Source organism: Prionailurus viverrinus, chromosome B4 (assembly GCF_022837055.1).
Source record: "Prionailurus viverrinus isolate Anna chromosome B4, UM_Priviv_1.0, whole genome shotgun sequence".
NCBI classification, from domain to species: domain Eukaryota; kingdom Metazoa; phylum Chordata; class Mammalia; order Carnivora; family Felidae; genus Prionailurus; species Prionailurus viverrinus.
Window position 1 is genome coordinate 70,177,018 of NC_062567.1, and position 15,530 is coordinate 70,192,547.

At 32.5% G+C, this 15,530-nt stretch overlaps 1 protein-coding gene across 4 annotated transcripts in view; it reads left to right on the plus strand.

Moving 5' to 3' along the window:
• ARID2 (AT-rich interaction domain 2) overlaps positions 1 to 15,530 on the plus strand; it is a 180,767-nt gene that overhangs the window by 86,737 nt on the left and 78,500 nt on the right. For all 4 annotated transcript variants that reach the window (XR_007154154.1, XR_007154153.1, XM_047868003.1 and 1 more), the window contains exons 4-6: positions 4,443 to 4,576; positions 9,061 to 9,279; positions 12,996 to 13,063. Coding sequence is in view for 2 of the 4 variants with exons in the window: in XM_047868003.1 (XP_047723959.1) it covers positions 4,443 to 4,576; positions 9,061 to 9,279; positions 12,996 to 13,063 (421 nt within the window). In the remaining 2 variants the exon portion in view is untranslated. The remainder of the gene's footprint in view (positions 1 to 4,442; positions 4,577 to 9,060; positions 9,280 to 12,995; positions 13,064 to 15,530) is intronic.

Sequence of the window (15,530 nt, forward strand, 5' to 3'; positions counted from 1 at the left end):
GTATTCCTCTATTTTTATTCTTTAGAGGTCATTGCAATTATATTTAAGGGAAGAGATGACTATGGGTCCTTGAACTGTCATCTTTAACTAAAACCATTTCAAAAAATTGTTACATAGAAGTGTTCCTAATCATATCCATTTGATTTTTTTCCTTCATCCAAGAGTAATCGAGTTTTTCTTGATTGTTGTTATTAATGTTGATTTTAATCTCCAAGAACTCTACCAAAATATGTACAGATGAAATTATATGATATCTGAGAATTGCTTTAAAATAATCTAGAAGAGGATCATGAAGATAATTGCATATAGGTTTGGAATTTTACGTCATGAAAGTTATTTTTAATTTTCCAAGAGGTTAATTTCCTTCTTAGAAAAAACTTTCTTTGAATTGCTTTATGGTTAAAGAATGCGCCATATATAATATTTAATCTTAAATTTACTATAATTTTCTGTGTGAATTGATACATATCAGTTTTATAATTTCCATGGAGTTTTGAAAAGAAAATCATTGTATGTCTAATAAATCAATCTTAGTGGTGATTATACTCAAATGTTGTAAACCTAATTTATTTTTTTAATGTACTTAATCTGTCAAATATTGCAAGAGGTTAAATTTTCCCACATTCATGATAAAGCCATGCATATTATTTGATGCGGGGTTTTTTGTTGTTGTTTTTGTTTTTTAAGAGAGAGAGGGCAGGAACAGGAGAGAGGGGCAGAGAATGGGGAGAAACAAAGAGAGAGAGAATTTTAACCAGAATTCACACTTAGCATGGAGCTCAAGGCGCAGCTCAATCCCACAACCCTGGGAATACAACCTGAGATGAAATCAAGAGATGGACACTCAACTGACTGAGCCACCTAGGTGTTCTTATTTGATGCTATATTAAATGGACTCTTAACACTCCCCCCTGCATTGTATTGGGATTGGTCACACTTATTAAGGCTTGTATTGGGATTGGTCACACTTATTAAGGCTTTTAATTAACAGTGCCATTTAAAACAATTTCTGTATTACATGCCAACTTTTCATATTTGCCTTCCTCTGAGTCTGTAACCTGTGATATAGAATCTACTATAAAATAAATTAATGCCAAGTTGAAGAAAAAGAAGATAAAACTCATCCCAGTTGAATCTTTTCCTATCTGGATTTCAATATTTTACCAGTCTTGAGTTAAATATGTAGTGTATGGGCACCTGGGTGGCGCAGTTGCTTAAGTGTCCCCCTCTTGATTTCTGCTCAGGGCATGATCTCACGGTTCGTAAGTTCAAGCCCTGCATGGCACTCTGCACTGAGTGTGGAGACTGCTTGAGATTCTCTCTCCCTCTCTTTCTCTCTCACTCTGTCTCTCTCTCTGGCCTTCCTCAGCTCATGTGCTCTCTCTCTGTCTCTCAAAATAAGTAAATAAATAAACTTAAACAAAATATGTAGTGTGCTAGGCAGATTACCATAGAAATGTAGTAAATACTGGTTTGATTCATATATTAACTATTCAAAGTGATATCATTGAGTTTGAGAAGAAAGAGAGTGAAATGTGCAGTCTAGCATTTATAGTTTAATGAGTGAACACAAAATATCTGTTAGTGTATAAGCTCTAAGTCATGATAGAGAATTAAATTAGAAAACTTAGACTTTGAAATGTAACTGTATTTTAGCAGCTTTCTCTTATCTGTTATTACTTTTTACTTTTTAGAAGTATATAACTCTTTGAAAAGCCAAAAGACTTTGTGCTTGTTTATTGTGAGAGACAAGAGATCAAAACTGGGTGCCAAAACCTTGGTTGAACTAAGAGAGGTTGAGTTTTAGTTGGAAATATTTAATCATAACAGTGAGAACAAGTACTGGCCCTCAAGCCAGGAAAATAAAAATTTCAAAAATCATAACAACTTGCCTAAAGCACAGATTTTTGGGGATTGAAATTATATAAAGAATCTGGAGGAATGTGTCAAGGGACCAGACAGAGGTCATATTTTTAACATTTTAAGAAAATTTGAGTTATAAAAGGTTTTAAGTATAGAATACACCATTTATTATGAGTATATAGTGCTTGTGTTGTTGTCAGGCACTCCTAGCTTGCACCACAGTTTGGGTATAAAAAAAAAAAAAAAAAAAAAAAGCCCAAATTTCAAATCTGTGTTCAGTTACAACAGATTTATAAAGAGTATCTTAAACATATTAATGGAAGATTTTGATCTTAAAATTCTTTGTGGGGTGCCTGGGTGGCTCAGTTAGTTGAGCATCCAACTCTTGATTTCAGCTGAGGTCATGATCTCAGAATTCATGGAATCGAGCCCCATGGAATCTCAAGGTCACTTGCGGGATCGAGCTCTGTGCCGAGCCTGCTTGGATTCTCTCTCTCTGTCTCTCTCTGCCTTTCCCCTGCTTGTGCTCTCTCTCTCTCTTTCTCTCTCAAAATAAACTTTAAAAATTCTACATCTTTATTGTTATTTTGATTATAGTTAGATAAAAATTATTTAATGAAGATATTTGAGTTTGTGTTTAACCATTCCACAACGAGTTCAATCAATTCTGAAAGACTATACTCTCTAAAATACCTCTATCAATACTATTACCTGAGTGTAGATAATCCTTCATTTGCAGAAAATATGTCACATAATTTTTGAGCAGCTGTTTGTGTCTAAATTTATATATACTCTTCTTTTTATGATATCTGCATTAAAAATTCAAAAAGAATAGGCTTGATTTATTTACCTATTTAAGTCCATTGTGGGTCTATCCTGGAGAGAGACTGCTTCTTTTTAATCATCCTTTTGTTTTATGTTTTTAGACTGTAAATCTATCTGCCGCGGACATCCCCAGGGTCAGGATGAAATGTATGCAGCTGCATACTCTTCTCAATGCCCAAGGGTTGTATCTGCACACACGTCTCTGCTTTAGTCGGCTGTATCTCCAGCAGAAAAGTGTTGGATCCATTAGTTATCAAACTGCCAGCTAGGAACGAGTTCTTGTTCAAATTGAGCTTATATGGGGAACTTAGAAGGAAAGGGAAGGGACATTTTAATTCCTTTTCAGGCTCAAAGATGTGAATTACTGTGCCTTATAAGACTGAAAGGGGAAAATAAGGAATGGTGATGATTTTCCGTGTTTCATATTTGTAAAATTATAGTTTCCATTTATCCCACCTTGAAAGTTAAGTTTTGGTACTCAAAATAATACTTCTGAGATCATCCTATATCTTCATTGATAATCCCCTTTCTCATCTCAGCTGTCTGTAACTAAAAAACAAAGGGTAGGTAGCTATAGGACTTTGAAAATGTCTACTAATGAACTTAGTATCTGCTTGGATCAGGAATGGTAAAAGGGGTGATCCATAAAATAATCACATCTAGAACTTTTCTGTAGTAAATTTAAGTTACTGTATTAATCAGTTCACCTTATTTGTGAAGTACAGTAGCAAGTTTGTTAGCTGCAGCATTGTATTTGGCAGGGGTTTGACCAATTGTTTCCCCATTTAAAAAGCTTACCTGGGAATCTTATTATAAACTGATAGGTGATGATAGATTGAGAATTTTGGAAATTTAATTCTAATTAACATCAAGAGGATTAATCATACCCAGTAATGATAATACAGCAGGGGATACAGGAACTATCTTATAAGTTAGTTAAAATATATTAGGCCATCACTTTTAGATGGGAATTTATTTAGAATGGGCATACCGTTTCCAATGCTTATCTAGAGGAAAATATTCAAACAAATTTGCACAAAAAAAATTCAAACAGATTAAGCTTATTCCTGCTGCATGATTTGTAATAGCAGAAAACAAACTGAAAGTAGCTAAATGTATCACTAGAGATCTAATTAGGTTATGATATATGAAGAGGATCAAATATTATACAGCTGTTAAGAAAAAACTGAAGTAGTACTAATGTATTGACATACTTAGATCTCTAAAACATACTGTTAAATAAAATTTTGCACAGAAAATATACTCCAGTAACCACGTGAACCTGGTTAGTGATTATGTCTGGTGAGTGAGATTAGGGGAGACCAAGGTTAGAGAATCTTCTCATTTTCTCTTGGCTTTTAAATGACCGTGGATAATTTTTTTTTAATTGGTAAATGATATGTTCTCCCATTCATGTACATGTGTTTGTCCTTTGATATTACCTACTTTTGTATTTTTATTTGAGTAGTGGAGTGGTCTTTTCTGAAAATATAAAAACACTTTTTTTTTTTTTAAATCCTAGTCACTAGAGCACCAGGGAGAAAATATAAAAACACTTTAGAACCATTGCATTGAGTTTGTCTGTAGTATCACAGTTGACGTGACTGTTTAAGAGGCTTGTGGTATCTTTTTTTTTTTTTTTTTTTTTTTAATTTAGGGCCTCTAGGGAAGGAAAACAGATCATGTGGTAGGTAGGAGTTAAAAAATAAGATGTAAATCTATTTGTAAAATTCTGCTGTGTTTTTCTATTTCAGTTACCTAGAAAAATACGAGAAAGTTCATCATTTTGGGGAGGATGATGATGAGGTACCACCAGGCAATCCAAAGCCACAGCTTCCTATTGGTGCAATTCCATCTTCCTACAATTACCAGCAACACAGTGTATCAGGTAAATATCATTGGAAATTGTACAGTTTTGAATTAGGAAAATAGACATGATCCAATGAATTAATCCTTTACTTTGCATGTGCAACTTTCAAAGATCCACATCTAATTGATATAAGGGTCCTTTCTGTAATAGGCTGTATAAGATTTTTAGTTGCAGGAATTTTCAGAATTAGAAATACCCATACTTTCAAGTGAAGTTTTCTCCTTTTTTTTTTCCTTTTCGACTAATGGTCAGTTTAATCTGAATAGTCACGAAAATGAGAAGTTCCTAGGATTAGGAAGGCCAAGAATACTCAGATAGCGTCTACTAGATTTTCTACAATTACTGTAATTTCCAGTCTCAGAATTCCTCAGAAATATTTCTAACTATGTATCTTTTTCCATGGTACCAAGGATAAGATTTTTTTTTTCCATTTAAGTCATTCTTAAAATGGCTATAGAGGAATCTGCGGCTAAAAAGAGCAGGACTCAAATTGGAAATAATCAGGTTGAAAGTCTAAGAAAGAGGTTATTAAGTCAGAGTTGATGGGGGTTCCAGTATTTGGAGTTTGGGTGTTGGGACCGTGATGACTAGGAAAAGAACTCTGAAGAGATGAAGCATCTCTTTTCTTCAGTCACCAACATTTGGCCTAAAAAAAGAGGAGGTATGTTTTTTTCAAGGGTATATTATTGACAAAGTACACAGTTTTTTAGATATTTATTATTCTTCATTAGTGCTAGTCCCAGTCTCTTCTAGATAATCATTAAGCTCTCTCATTGTGTCAGTATCACTAATTTTATTTTCCATTATCTATTTTCTAATATTCTTTCATGTTGAATTTCACTCTGTATTTCTTCCCTGTTCAGTAAGACACAGAATCTTCTAGAATCTGATCATTATTAGAAGAGGCTTCATCATTATGATGCTTTTGTATAATGGGGGCAGGGTTTGGTGGTGATGAGTACAAACCAAATCTCACTTTATGTTTATTAAGTAGTTAATTACTTCAAGAGCCAAGTTTAAAGGAGAATATTTTAAGTCACCATGTAGAAAATCTTGAAAATACTTTAAGCTGATAAAATGGGGTGACTTGTTAGGTAATATACTCTCTAATCCTAAAAAGGGCTAATGACCATTATTTTATTCAAGGCTACTATAAAGGGTATTTCTACATTGAATGAGACATTATATTAATGACTTTTAAGACCATTTCAACTGTATATAACTGCGTGTTTCCTATATTACAGCAATAGCAGAACTGTCCATTCTTGTAACTTAAATAGAGTTTGGTGTCTGCTTTTACAGCTACCCGTATTGACCCATTTCTACTTTTGTTCTGGTTTAAAATGAATTTTTTTCTGGATCTGGTGTTTCTTTTTCTTTTTTTTCCTCTCCTAGTTAAACTAATGACCCCAAGAAAAAAAGATGTGAAATATTTCTGGTATTTCAGAAGCCTAGTGAAAGCCATTGATAGATCTATACAAGTTAAGGCAATGACAGAATTGCTTAACTTCGTTAAAATAACTTCTTTCTGATATGCTGTCATATATGTGTTGTCTCTTTTAAAAGTAGAATCTGAGTAGTTATGTAACATGTAGCATATTTGACAAAATCAAGACTGGGGACTTAGGAAAGGAAAGGAAGTAAGAATTGCTAGGGAACATCAAACTACAACATACCTAATTCAAACTGAAAAGAGATAGTATTTCAGGGCAGTATTTATGAATTTGAAGGTGTTGTTTTTAGGAGTAGGCATAGCAACATTATGACAGTGTTCTGAAAATTAACACAATTATCATTATACAAACAAATTCTTTTAAGATTCTTTTCAAGTGTCATTAAGGTAAATAGAGTAAGCTTCATAGCTGTCAATTTGTGTTTGTATCGGTGTGTTTTAAGTAAAGACCAAATTAAAATTACCTACTGGTAGATTAAGAATCTCTAGGAAATTTTAGTTAGAACCTATAGAAGATTTGTGTCTACCTCTTTGATCATACGGCTGTACTTTCTATGTAGGTTTGGACAAATGTATTTGGATCAATATATTTATCTAGAGACACTTAAATTGTTGATATTTAAAAAAGCTATTCTTAAACAATATTTTGAATTAAGAAATTTCAATTGGCCGTAGCCCTAGGACATTTGATATGGAGTGCTGTTTTACTTATACTTGTTATAAGTTTGTCAGCAGTGATCTGTTTGTGTAAACTTTGATTCAAGAATGTTGAAAATAAATTTCTAATCCTATATCAATTATAAAATTATAGCTGTTCAAATCCTATTTCCTTGGGGAAGGGAAGGGAGAGAAGATCTTAAAATCTTAGAAACATTTTCTCCTACATTATGTTAGAAATCTTTACCAAGCCTGATACAATTAAAGGACTTTTGTTAATATCATATTTATTTATTTTATTTTATTTGGAGATGTGTTTGACAAAGTCACTCAGGTAAGGATGAACAGAATTGAGTGTCAGCATCTGTCATTGTCCAGTAGCAAACGCCAACAATTCTGAGGTCATATTGAAAGCACATAAACAAGACTGTGACAGATGTTGAGTTGGGTTCCCAATTCTTTTCTATTCAAGAGATTTTCCCGAAAGTTTCATGGAAGCTAAAAACTATTCCTAAAACTTGGCATCTCATCATCAATTCCAGTGTATGACAGGAATAGCTTAATCTGTTCCTATATTCACAGAAATTTTGTTACCTTTTCTCCAGATTTTATGTTTATCTTATGTTGTTATTAGAAATTTCATTTATCAGGATTGTAGAAAATAAACAATGTATTATTCAATTTTAAATATTGTAAAGAATCTGTCATAGTAATCTGTAACTCTGTTGTGGCCCTTCTTTGCTATTATATTATTGGAGAAATTCCTAGAATATTTTAGAATTGAAGAGGTGCTGCCTCAGCTGTCTACAGTGGGAAATAAAGAAATTTCTTACCTATATGATTTTCTTCTGTGGCATGTTATGACAATAGATTTCTATTTGCATTCCATTTAGCAAGGTTGAAAAAAAATCCTTTAAAAAATTCATGTGTTTCTGAAATGTCTCACCTGGAAGTTTTCTATTTCTTGTTTTCTTACCTCTTCCCATTAACTAGTTAATATCTTTATGTGAAAATGTATTTGGAGCATATGTCTGAAGACATAGCTACCAAGGCCTAAACTGACATTTTCTTATATATTATGATTATATGTTACTGTAAGTCCATCTTTCCTACCTTCAAAGTTTTGAAGATGTTTTGAATTAATTGTCCTACAGAAAATCTTAGTTACCTTGGATTAGGCAAAGATTTCTTAGGATACAAAATCGTGAACCATAAAGGTAAAAAGTTATAAATCACACTTCATCAAAATGAAGAACTTACACTCTTCAAAGACACTGTTAAGAAACTGAAAAGATAGGCCACTGTTTGGGAAAAAATATAAAACAAATACTTGATAAATAACTCACATTCAGATTATTTAAAACTGACGATATTAAAATGCTGACAGGGATGCAGAGCAACAGGACTCTGGATTGCTTCTGGAAATGCAAGATGTTATAAGCCACTTTGGAAGCAGCTTCACAGTTTCTTACCAAGTTAAACATACACTTATATATGGCCCAGCAATGCAAGAGAAGTGAAAAAATACTTCTGTACGAATATGTGAATGTTTATAGCAACTGTATTCATAAGTGCCAAAAACTGAAAACAGTTCAAATGTCATTCAACTAGGGAATGAATAAACAAATTGTGTTATGCCCACACTATAGCATTAAAAACAAACTACTAATATATACCTCAATATGGATATTAATGTCAAAAATATTTTGCTAAATGAATGAAGTCAGACATAAAAGATTACATACTATATAATTCCATTTATTTGGAATTTTGAAATAAAAATGTATAGGAACAGAAAGTAGATCAGCGGTTGTCTGTGGTTAGAAGAGGGGCTTAACTGCAAAAGAGCATAAAGAAACTTTTGTGGGTGATGGCAATATTCTGTATCTTCATTGTGGTTGTGGTTAAAAGACTTCATTTGTCAAAACTCATAGAACTAAAAAGCATGAATTTTACTGTGTTAATTATTGTGATAAATCTGGCCAAAAAAGTAATAATTCTCCTATAGTTAGGTAAAGAAGGTAGACAATGTGTCTAAAATCATGATATTGTCAAAATTTCAAAAGAATCAGTGTCCCTGGCTTAGTAGTGTATAAGAATTAGAAATAGATTCTTGAAGTGCAGGAGTAAAAAGTACAGAGTAGGTAAATTTAAATAATGATACAATAATAATTTGGTAATGATATCCAAGAGGATATGGTACATTTTTTGTATTTTAATACTTTTTGAAGAATGTAATTTTCACTTAAGTTTAGAAAGTTGAACTCTTTTAACCTTCTACTCAATTTAAATTTCATAAAAGAAAACAAGCCTCTGTCTTGTATTTGCAAGATATTAACCACAATGGTTTCTAATCCTTGATATACTTAAGGTGTTTTTGTTTTTGTCTTAGATTATCTGCGTCAAAGTTATGGGCTATCTATGGACTTCAATTCGCCAAATGATTATAATAAATTGGTGCTTTCACTGTTATCTGGACTCCCAAATGAAGTGGACTTTGCTATTAATGTATGCACTCTTCTATCAAATGAAAGCAAGCACGTCATGCAACTCGAAAAAGACCCTAAAATCATCACTTTATTACTTGCTAATGCCGGGGTGTTTGACGACAGTAAGTTTTAAGCTGAACCTATTGTATGATCAGTCTGTAAAGGTCTTAGGGATTTTTAAAAAGGTTTTTTTTTTTGTTTTGTTTTGTTTTTTTTTTAAATTTTTTTTTCAACGTTTATTTATTTATTTGGGACAGAGAGAGACAGAGCATGAACGGGGGGAGGGGCAGAGAGAGAGGGAGACACAGAATCGGAAACAGGCTCCAGGCTCCGAGCCATCAGCCCAGAGCCTGACGCGGGGCTCGAACTCACGGACCGCGAGATCGTGACCTGGCTGAAGTCGGATGCTTAACCGACTGCGCCACCCAGGCGCCCCTAAAAAGGTTTTTAAGGAGAAAAGTACTTTTTATTAGTATAATAGCATTCTTTATTTGCTTTTATTATATTAAATGTGCTATTTAAGATAATGAATATTTGTTTTTTTAACTTTAAATATTTGAATAGTAATTACCTCGCTAGAACTTTTGCAATAAAAATCCTGGGTTTTTCTTAGAGTAATAATATGGGTTTCTTGATGTTAAAAGATTGTTTGATACAAAATCCTGATAGAAAAGACTGGGACCTGCAAGAAATTTTTTTTTTTGCAGTGCGTGTTATTATTTTTAGTTAAAAGTTTAGGTCAATGTATTTAAATTTGCTGCCTAAATAAAATAAGAGTTACCAGATATTCCATGTCCTTTTTACTTACAGGATTTGCTCATCAAAGATTTTCATAAGTTAAATTATATATGTTCTGTAAATCTAGGTTACTCTTAAGACTAAATTGCTCATTTCTCTAATTGTAGTTTAATAGGGATTTAGAAAATATGTTTTGAAATTTTTCCACTCATGGTTTTTCTTTTTAAAATATCTATATTGGCTGAATGTTATTGATGTAAAATTTTTTCTTCTCAACCCTCCTTTTATTTGAACGCCATTGTAACCTCTTTTGCCAGCAGTATAAACTACTAATGGGTAAGGTATGGGGGTAATCCCAAATAGGGTAGATAGCATGAATCAAAAGGAAATTCTGGGTGCACATAGTTACGTGGAGAGAGGGATTTAATTTATCCCCTTGGGAAGGGACTCAGCTGTTCAAGACCAAACTTTGCATAATGTCTTTCCCAACAACTCAGATACATGAGGAAAAAAAAAAAAAAAGGTAAGGTATTGCTATATTGAAATTATTTTCTCATATCGGCACTATGTATAGCACAGTAGACACAGTTTGAGAGAGAATTTCTTATAGTATTTTATAGATTTGTGACTATTCTTGTTTTTATCCTTAAATAGTAACATGTTTGCAAATAAGTTTATTTTTCTGCAATTTGGGTCAAGTAGTATACTTTTCAAACATAATTTTATTTGGGACTAAGTAGTAGGATACCTTAGAATTTGTCAGGTACTTAAGGTTGTATGAAGGCAATTTTGAAATGTTTAAACAAAAGTGAAATTAGTTTTTTACCCTGCCTGAAAGTCTTGTTGGTTATATGAGGGAGGAACAAAGTACTTCTCAGTTTGAATTATAGCTTTGGAGATATAAATTTGGTGGATTTCTGTCTCACTTTCATGTTTTATGGTTCCTAATATTTTGTTTTGGTCTTTTAAGGACATTTCAGCATTTAAATGGAATAAAGTTTAAATTTTTCACATTTAGAAACCTTAAAATGAAGTTTTTAGAAAAAATATTCTCAAACCAGAATAATTTTAGTGACATCTTGACCATTTAATCAATGAATAGGATTACATGTGTATATACAATAAAAGTTATCTTACCAATTTTGCTTTACTGAGGTCTGACATTCTTCAGACCTAGTTTATCTTCATGCATTTTTTAGTCACTTTTATTTATCTTATGCAGTATAGCAATCAAAAACTAATAATCTAGCAAATGATATTTAAGGAATATTACTATCATACCAACAGTCAGAAGTTTAGAGTTCAGAGTACTTGGGGACTTTATGAAGTCACTATACTTAAAGCAGTGATTTTACATTAGATCTCTGAGGATTATGAATATATTTGATTTGGTTAAGCTTTTGAGCAGTTTGATTTATTTTTAGGGCACGGGATTTTAATAAGAGATAAATATACATGACACTTCCTTTAGAAAATGTAGAATGTTTATATTTTTTGTATGTTTGAAGAATATAATAAAAATTCTATTTGACAAAATGTAATTTTTCCATCTTATATTTCCATCTAGTATTCTTTTCCCAGTGAAGTTTTTCTTTATAAGGTTTTTTCAGGACAAACAAAATCTTATTTCTCTTTAGTGGTATGTGGGCTTCATTTTTCTAATTAAGTGGCTATTTTATATGTAAGTGTGATATTTTATGAAATTCTTCCTTAGGTCATTGTAGTTTATTTACTTATTAAAAACTTTCACATCTATTCTGTTATTTCTTCATGACCCTATTATCAATATTGAAATTAATTGATAAACTTATGTTAAAATTTATTCTTCATCCTTTTTAGTAGGTTTAAGTGAAAATTCCTACTCTAAATACTTAATAAACTTTTGCTTAACTCACTATTAAGGAAATGTTAGGTCTAAGGCATAATAAGAATACAAAGATTCAATAAATCTTTTTACAACAGAAAATGTATATGCTGATCACAACATATCCATTAAGGATGCTTACTTTTGTTTTTTAAAGAATTATGTTCACAAAACTAGTTTTTCTGTTAACTATTGCCACTATATAGTTTTCTTTCTGTGTTCCAAAAGCAGTAGCTTTCATTAAAGAATTAATCTCATGGTTGATAAAAGCACTTCCCTTTTTTTTTTTAATTTTTTAAGTTTGTTTATTTTGAGGGAGACAGAGACAGTGCAGGTGGGAAAGAGGGAGAGAGAGAATTCCAAACAGGCTGTGTGCTGCCAACCTAGAGCCCAATATGGGCCTCAAACTCACGAAACTATGAAATCATGACCTGAGCCAAAACCAAGAGTCAGACGCTCAACTGGCTGAGCCATCCAGATGCCCCAAAAACATTTCCCTAATTTTTAAAGGCTTAATGCTTAGTATTGCCCCACATTTCAGACATTTGTATCATACTGCTTTTATTGTCTGTTCCCATAACTGATAATAATATGAGCTAGCAACATAAAAGAGAAATAAAATGATATAACATCTTCTTATATGCCTAAACCTTTGTTGTGGGGAGCTGAAGGGTTAGGTGTTATTAAGAAGGTTTTGAAATGCATGATTTGATTTTTCTTCTAAAACAACTTTATCAAATGTAGAGAAACTATAGTACTGAGTATGTTTCTTAGGGGAGATTTTATTTGTGGGAATTACTTCCAAAGAATGCCTTATCCTATTTGAAATATTTATTACCCAATCACTTTTGAAATTAATATAAAAATTTTAAATTTAAAAATTCTGGCAACCTAATAGCAATAGCATTAGTTTGACTTTTTTTTTTCTCCTCTACAAATTAAACCTAATGCAGAGTAACTGTTACAGTATTCTTCTTTTCTACATTGTCTGTATTAATACTATAAAAATGAGTTGTATATTTTTAGTTTGTAGAAAGATAAGTTTTCTTTAAATTCTGTAATTTAAAAAACTGTATTTCAGAAGAGATTATCATGACTTTCTATCATTTACTATGAAATAGTTTTTAGTGAAGAAGATACGTAAATGTACTTTTGCTGTTTTTTCTAAACCTACATACTAAGGAAGTAAGTGAAAGAATAATTCCATTTTACTGAATATACTATTTATTCTTTTAGCTTTAGGATCCTTTTCTACTGTATTTGGTGAAGAATGGAAGGAGAAGACTGATAGAGATTTTGTTAAGGTAACACATAAATTAAAATATTGAGCCTTTGAAGTACATGTTGCCAAGTGCCAAGGATCAATGGCTGCTCATTTTGTATAGATACTATTTATACTTCAATCCTTAGTATAATACATACAGATACCCATGCAAAGTTGTGATTGAGTAAAAAATGCTTTGGAATAGCAAATAAATAAAGTTCTGTTTTTATTATACATTGATTTCTGAACATGATAAATATATAACAACAGCAATAAATCTGAGAATACCTAGATTCTGAGCAGTATTCTAGCTAATTTCCCTAGGGTTGTTTTTCAGTTCACTTAGTCACTCTTCAGCTGTATCTAATATTTTACTTGATTTACTTGTTAAATTTTATTTCAGTGTCTGTGTTTTTAATTTTTTTAAAATATTTTGTTTAGAGAGAGAGACAGACAGAATGCGAGTCGGGAGGGGGCAGAGGAGAAAAAGAGACACAGAATCTGAGGCAGGCTCCAGGCTCTGAGCTGTTACCGCACAGCCTGACGTGGGGCTCAAACTCACAGACTGTGAGATCATGACCTGAGCCAAAGTTGGACACTTAACCAACCAAGCTACTCAGGCGCCCCTAGTGTCTGTGTTTTAATTTCTAGAACTTTTCTTTATATTTTTTCAAATTCGCCCTTTTGGTCTTTTATGCTTTTAATAATTCAAATAATGTATATTTAAAATATATTGTATTAATATTCAAATTATGTACAAATTAAATATATACATATATAAAATGTAGATCAAAAATTAAATGTATGTGTACAAACACACACACCTGACAGTTCTAATACTTAAGCCTCTTGCAACTCATTCTAGTCACTCTGATTCATGGCGGATTATTCCTTTGTTTTACAATGTTAGTTTATAAACTTTAGCAGACTTTTCTGTGGGATTTTTGTATAGATTGGATGGAGAGTTTATTTCTTCACTTCTTATTTGCATTTGCCAGTGACCTGAAAAGAAAAGCTGTCTAAATTGATTTTATGTTAGTTTCCTTATTGGAAATTTTCTGATGACTGTTGTAATAAAACCAAACCTATGGAGGCTGTGGAGCAGGCTAGTGGTGAAATACTTAGGAAACTGTTTTTAACTCAGAGCTCAAGTAGAGACCGTCAACCCCTTTTGCTCCCTGTATTTGAGGGTATTAGACCTTCCAATTTCTTACCATGATACAAAGTTGCATATTAATTCCCCACTTCACAAGCTTATCTGAAGTCCTGTATTCTTTCCTCCCCCCTCCCCCCTCCCCATTAAAAGCCAAGCCTTTTGGTTGTAGTTAGGCAGATAATTTCTTTAACTCCAGAAAAATAGTGATTAAAGTTGTAAGATGCACAAATTGTGTATTTACTTATGCAGTCAACGATGGGGAGTGGCGGGGGGGGGGGGGGTTTGTCAGTATACTCCCTTGAAATCAAGAAGATACAAATATGTTGAAGATGATTAGATGATCACCTCTCTTGCATGTTTTCATTAATTTCTGCTTTTTCTTTTTGTACACTGTATTCTTTGGGTTTAATTATTGCACATTTTGTAATCTTGTGCTGGTGCTTAGATCATTGATTTTTGTTTTTATTTTTTCTAATACATACATTTTAATGCATACATTTAAAGCCACAAAATTCCTTCTAAGCACACCTTTAATTTTATTCTCCCAATTCTGATATTTCATGTTTTTGTTAAAGGTCACCTTAAATTATCTTATAATTTTCATTATGATGTCCTCTAAATGGATTATTTTGAAGGGAAGTTTCCTTCTTTTTATTTTTTTAAATTTTTATTTAAAATTCCAGTTAGGTAACATACAATGCAATGTTGGTTTCAGGTATACAGTATGGAGATTCAATACTTCCATATAACAACTGGTGCTCATCACAAGTGCACTTCTTAATCCCCATCACCTATTTCACCCTCCACCCCACCCAGCTTCCCTCTGGTAACCATTAGTTTGTTCCCTGTCATTAAGAGTCTGTTTCTTGGTTTGCCCCCCCCCCCCCCTCTCTCTCTGTATTCCTTTCCCTGTTGTCTTTCTTAAATTCGCATATGAGTGAAATCATGATACTATCTTTCTCTGACTTCACTGAGCATTATATTCTCTAGCTTCATCCATGTTGTTGTAAAGGGCAATGTTCATTCTTTTTTATGGCTGAATAGTATTCTATTGTATGTGTAGGTAGGTAGGTAGGTAGGTAGACCAGTGTTCTGTATCCATTCACGAGTTGATGGATGCTATTTCCATAATTTGGCTACTTTAGATAATGCTATAAATATCGGGCTGCGTGTATCCCTTTGAATTAGTATTTTTGTATTCTTTGGGTATATACCTAGTAGTGCAATTTGCTAGACCATAAGGAGTTCTATTTTAACTTTTTGAGGAGCCGCCATACTGTTTTTCAGAGTGACTGCACCAGTTTGTATTCCCACCAGCAGTGCAAGGGGATTTCCCTTTTTCTACATCCTT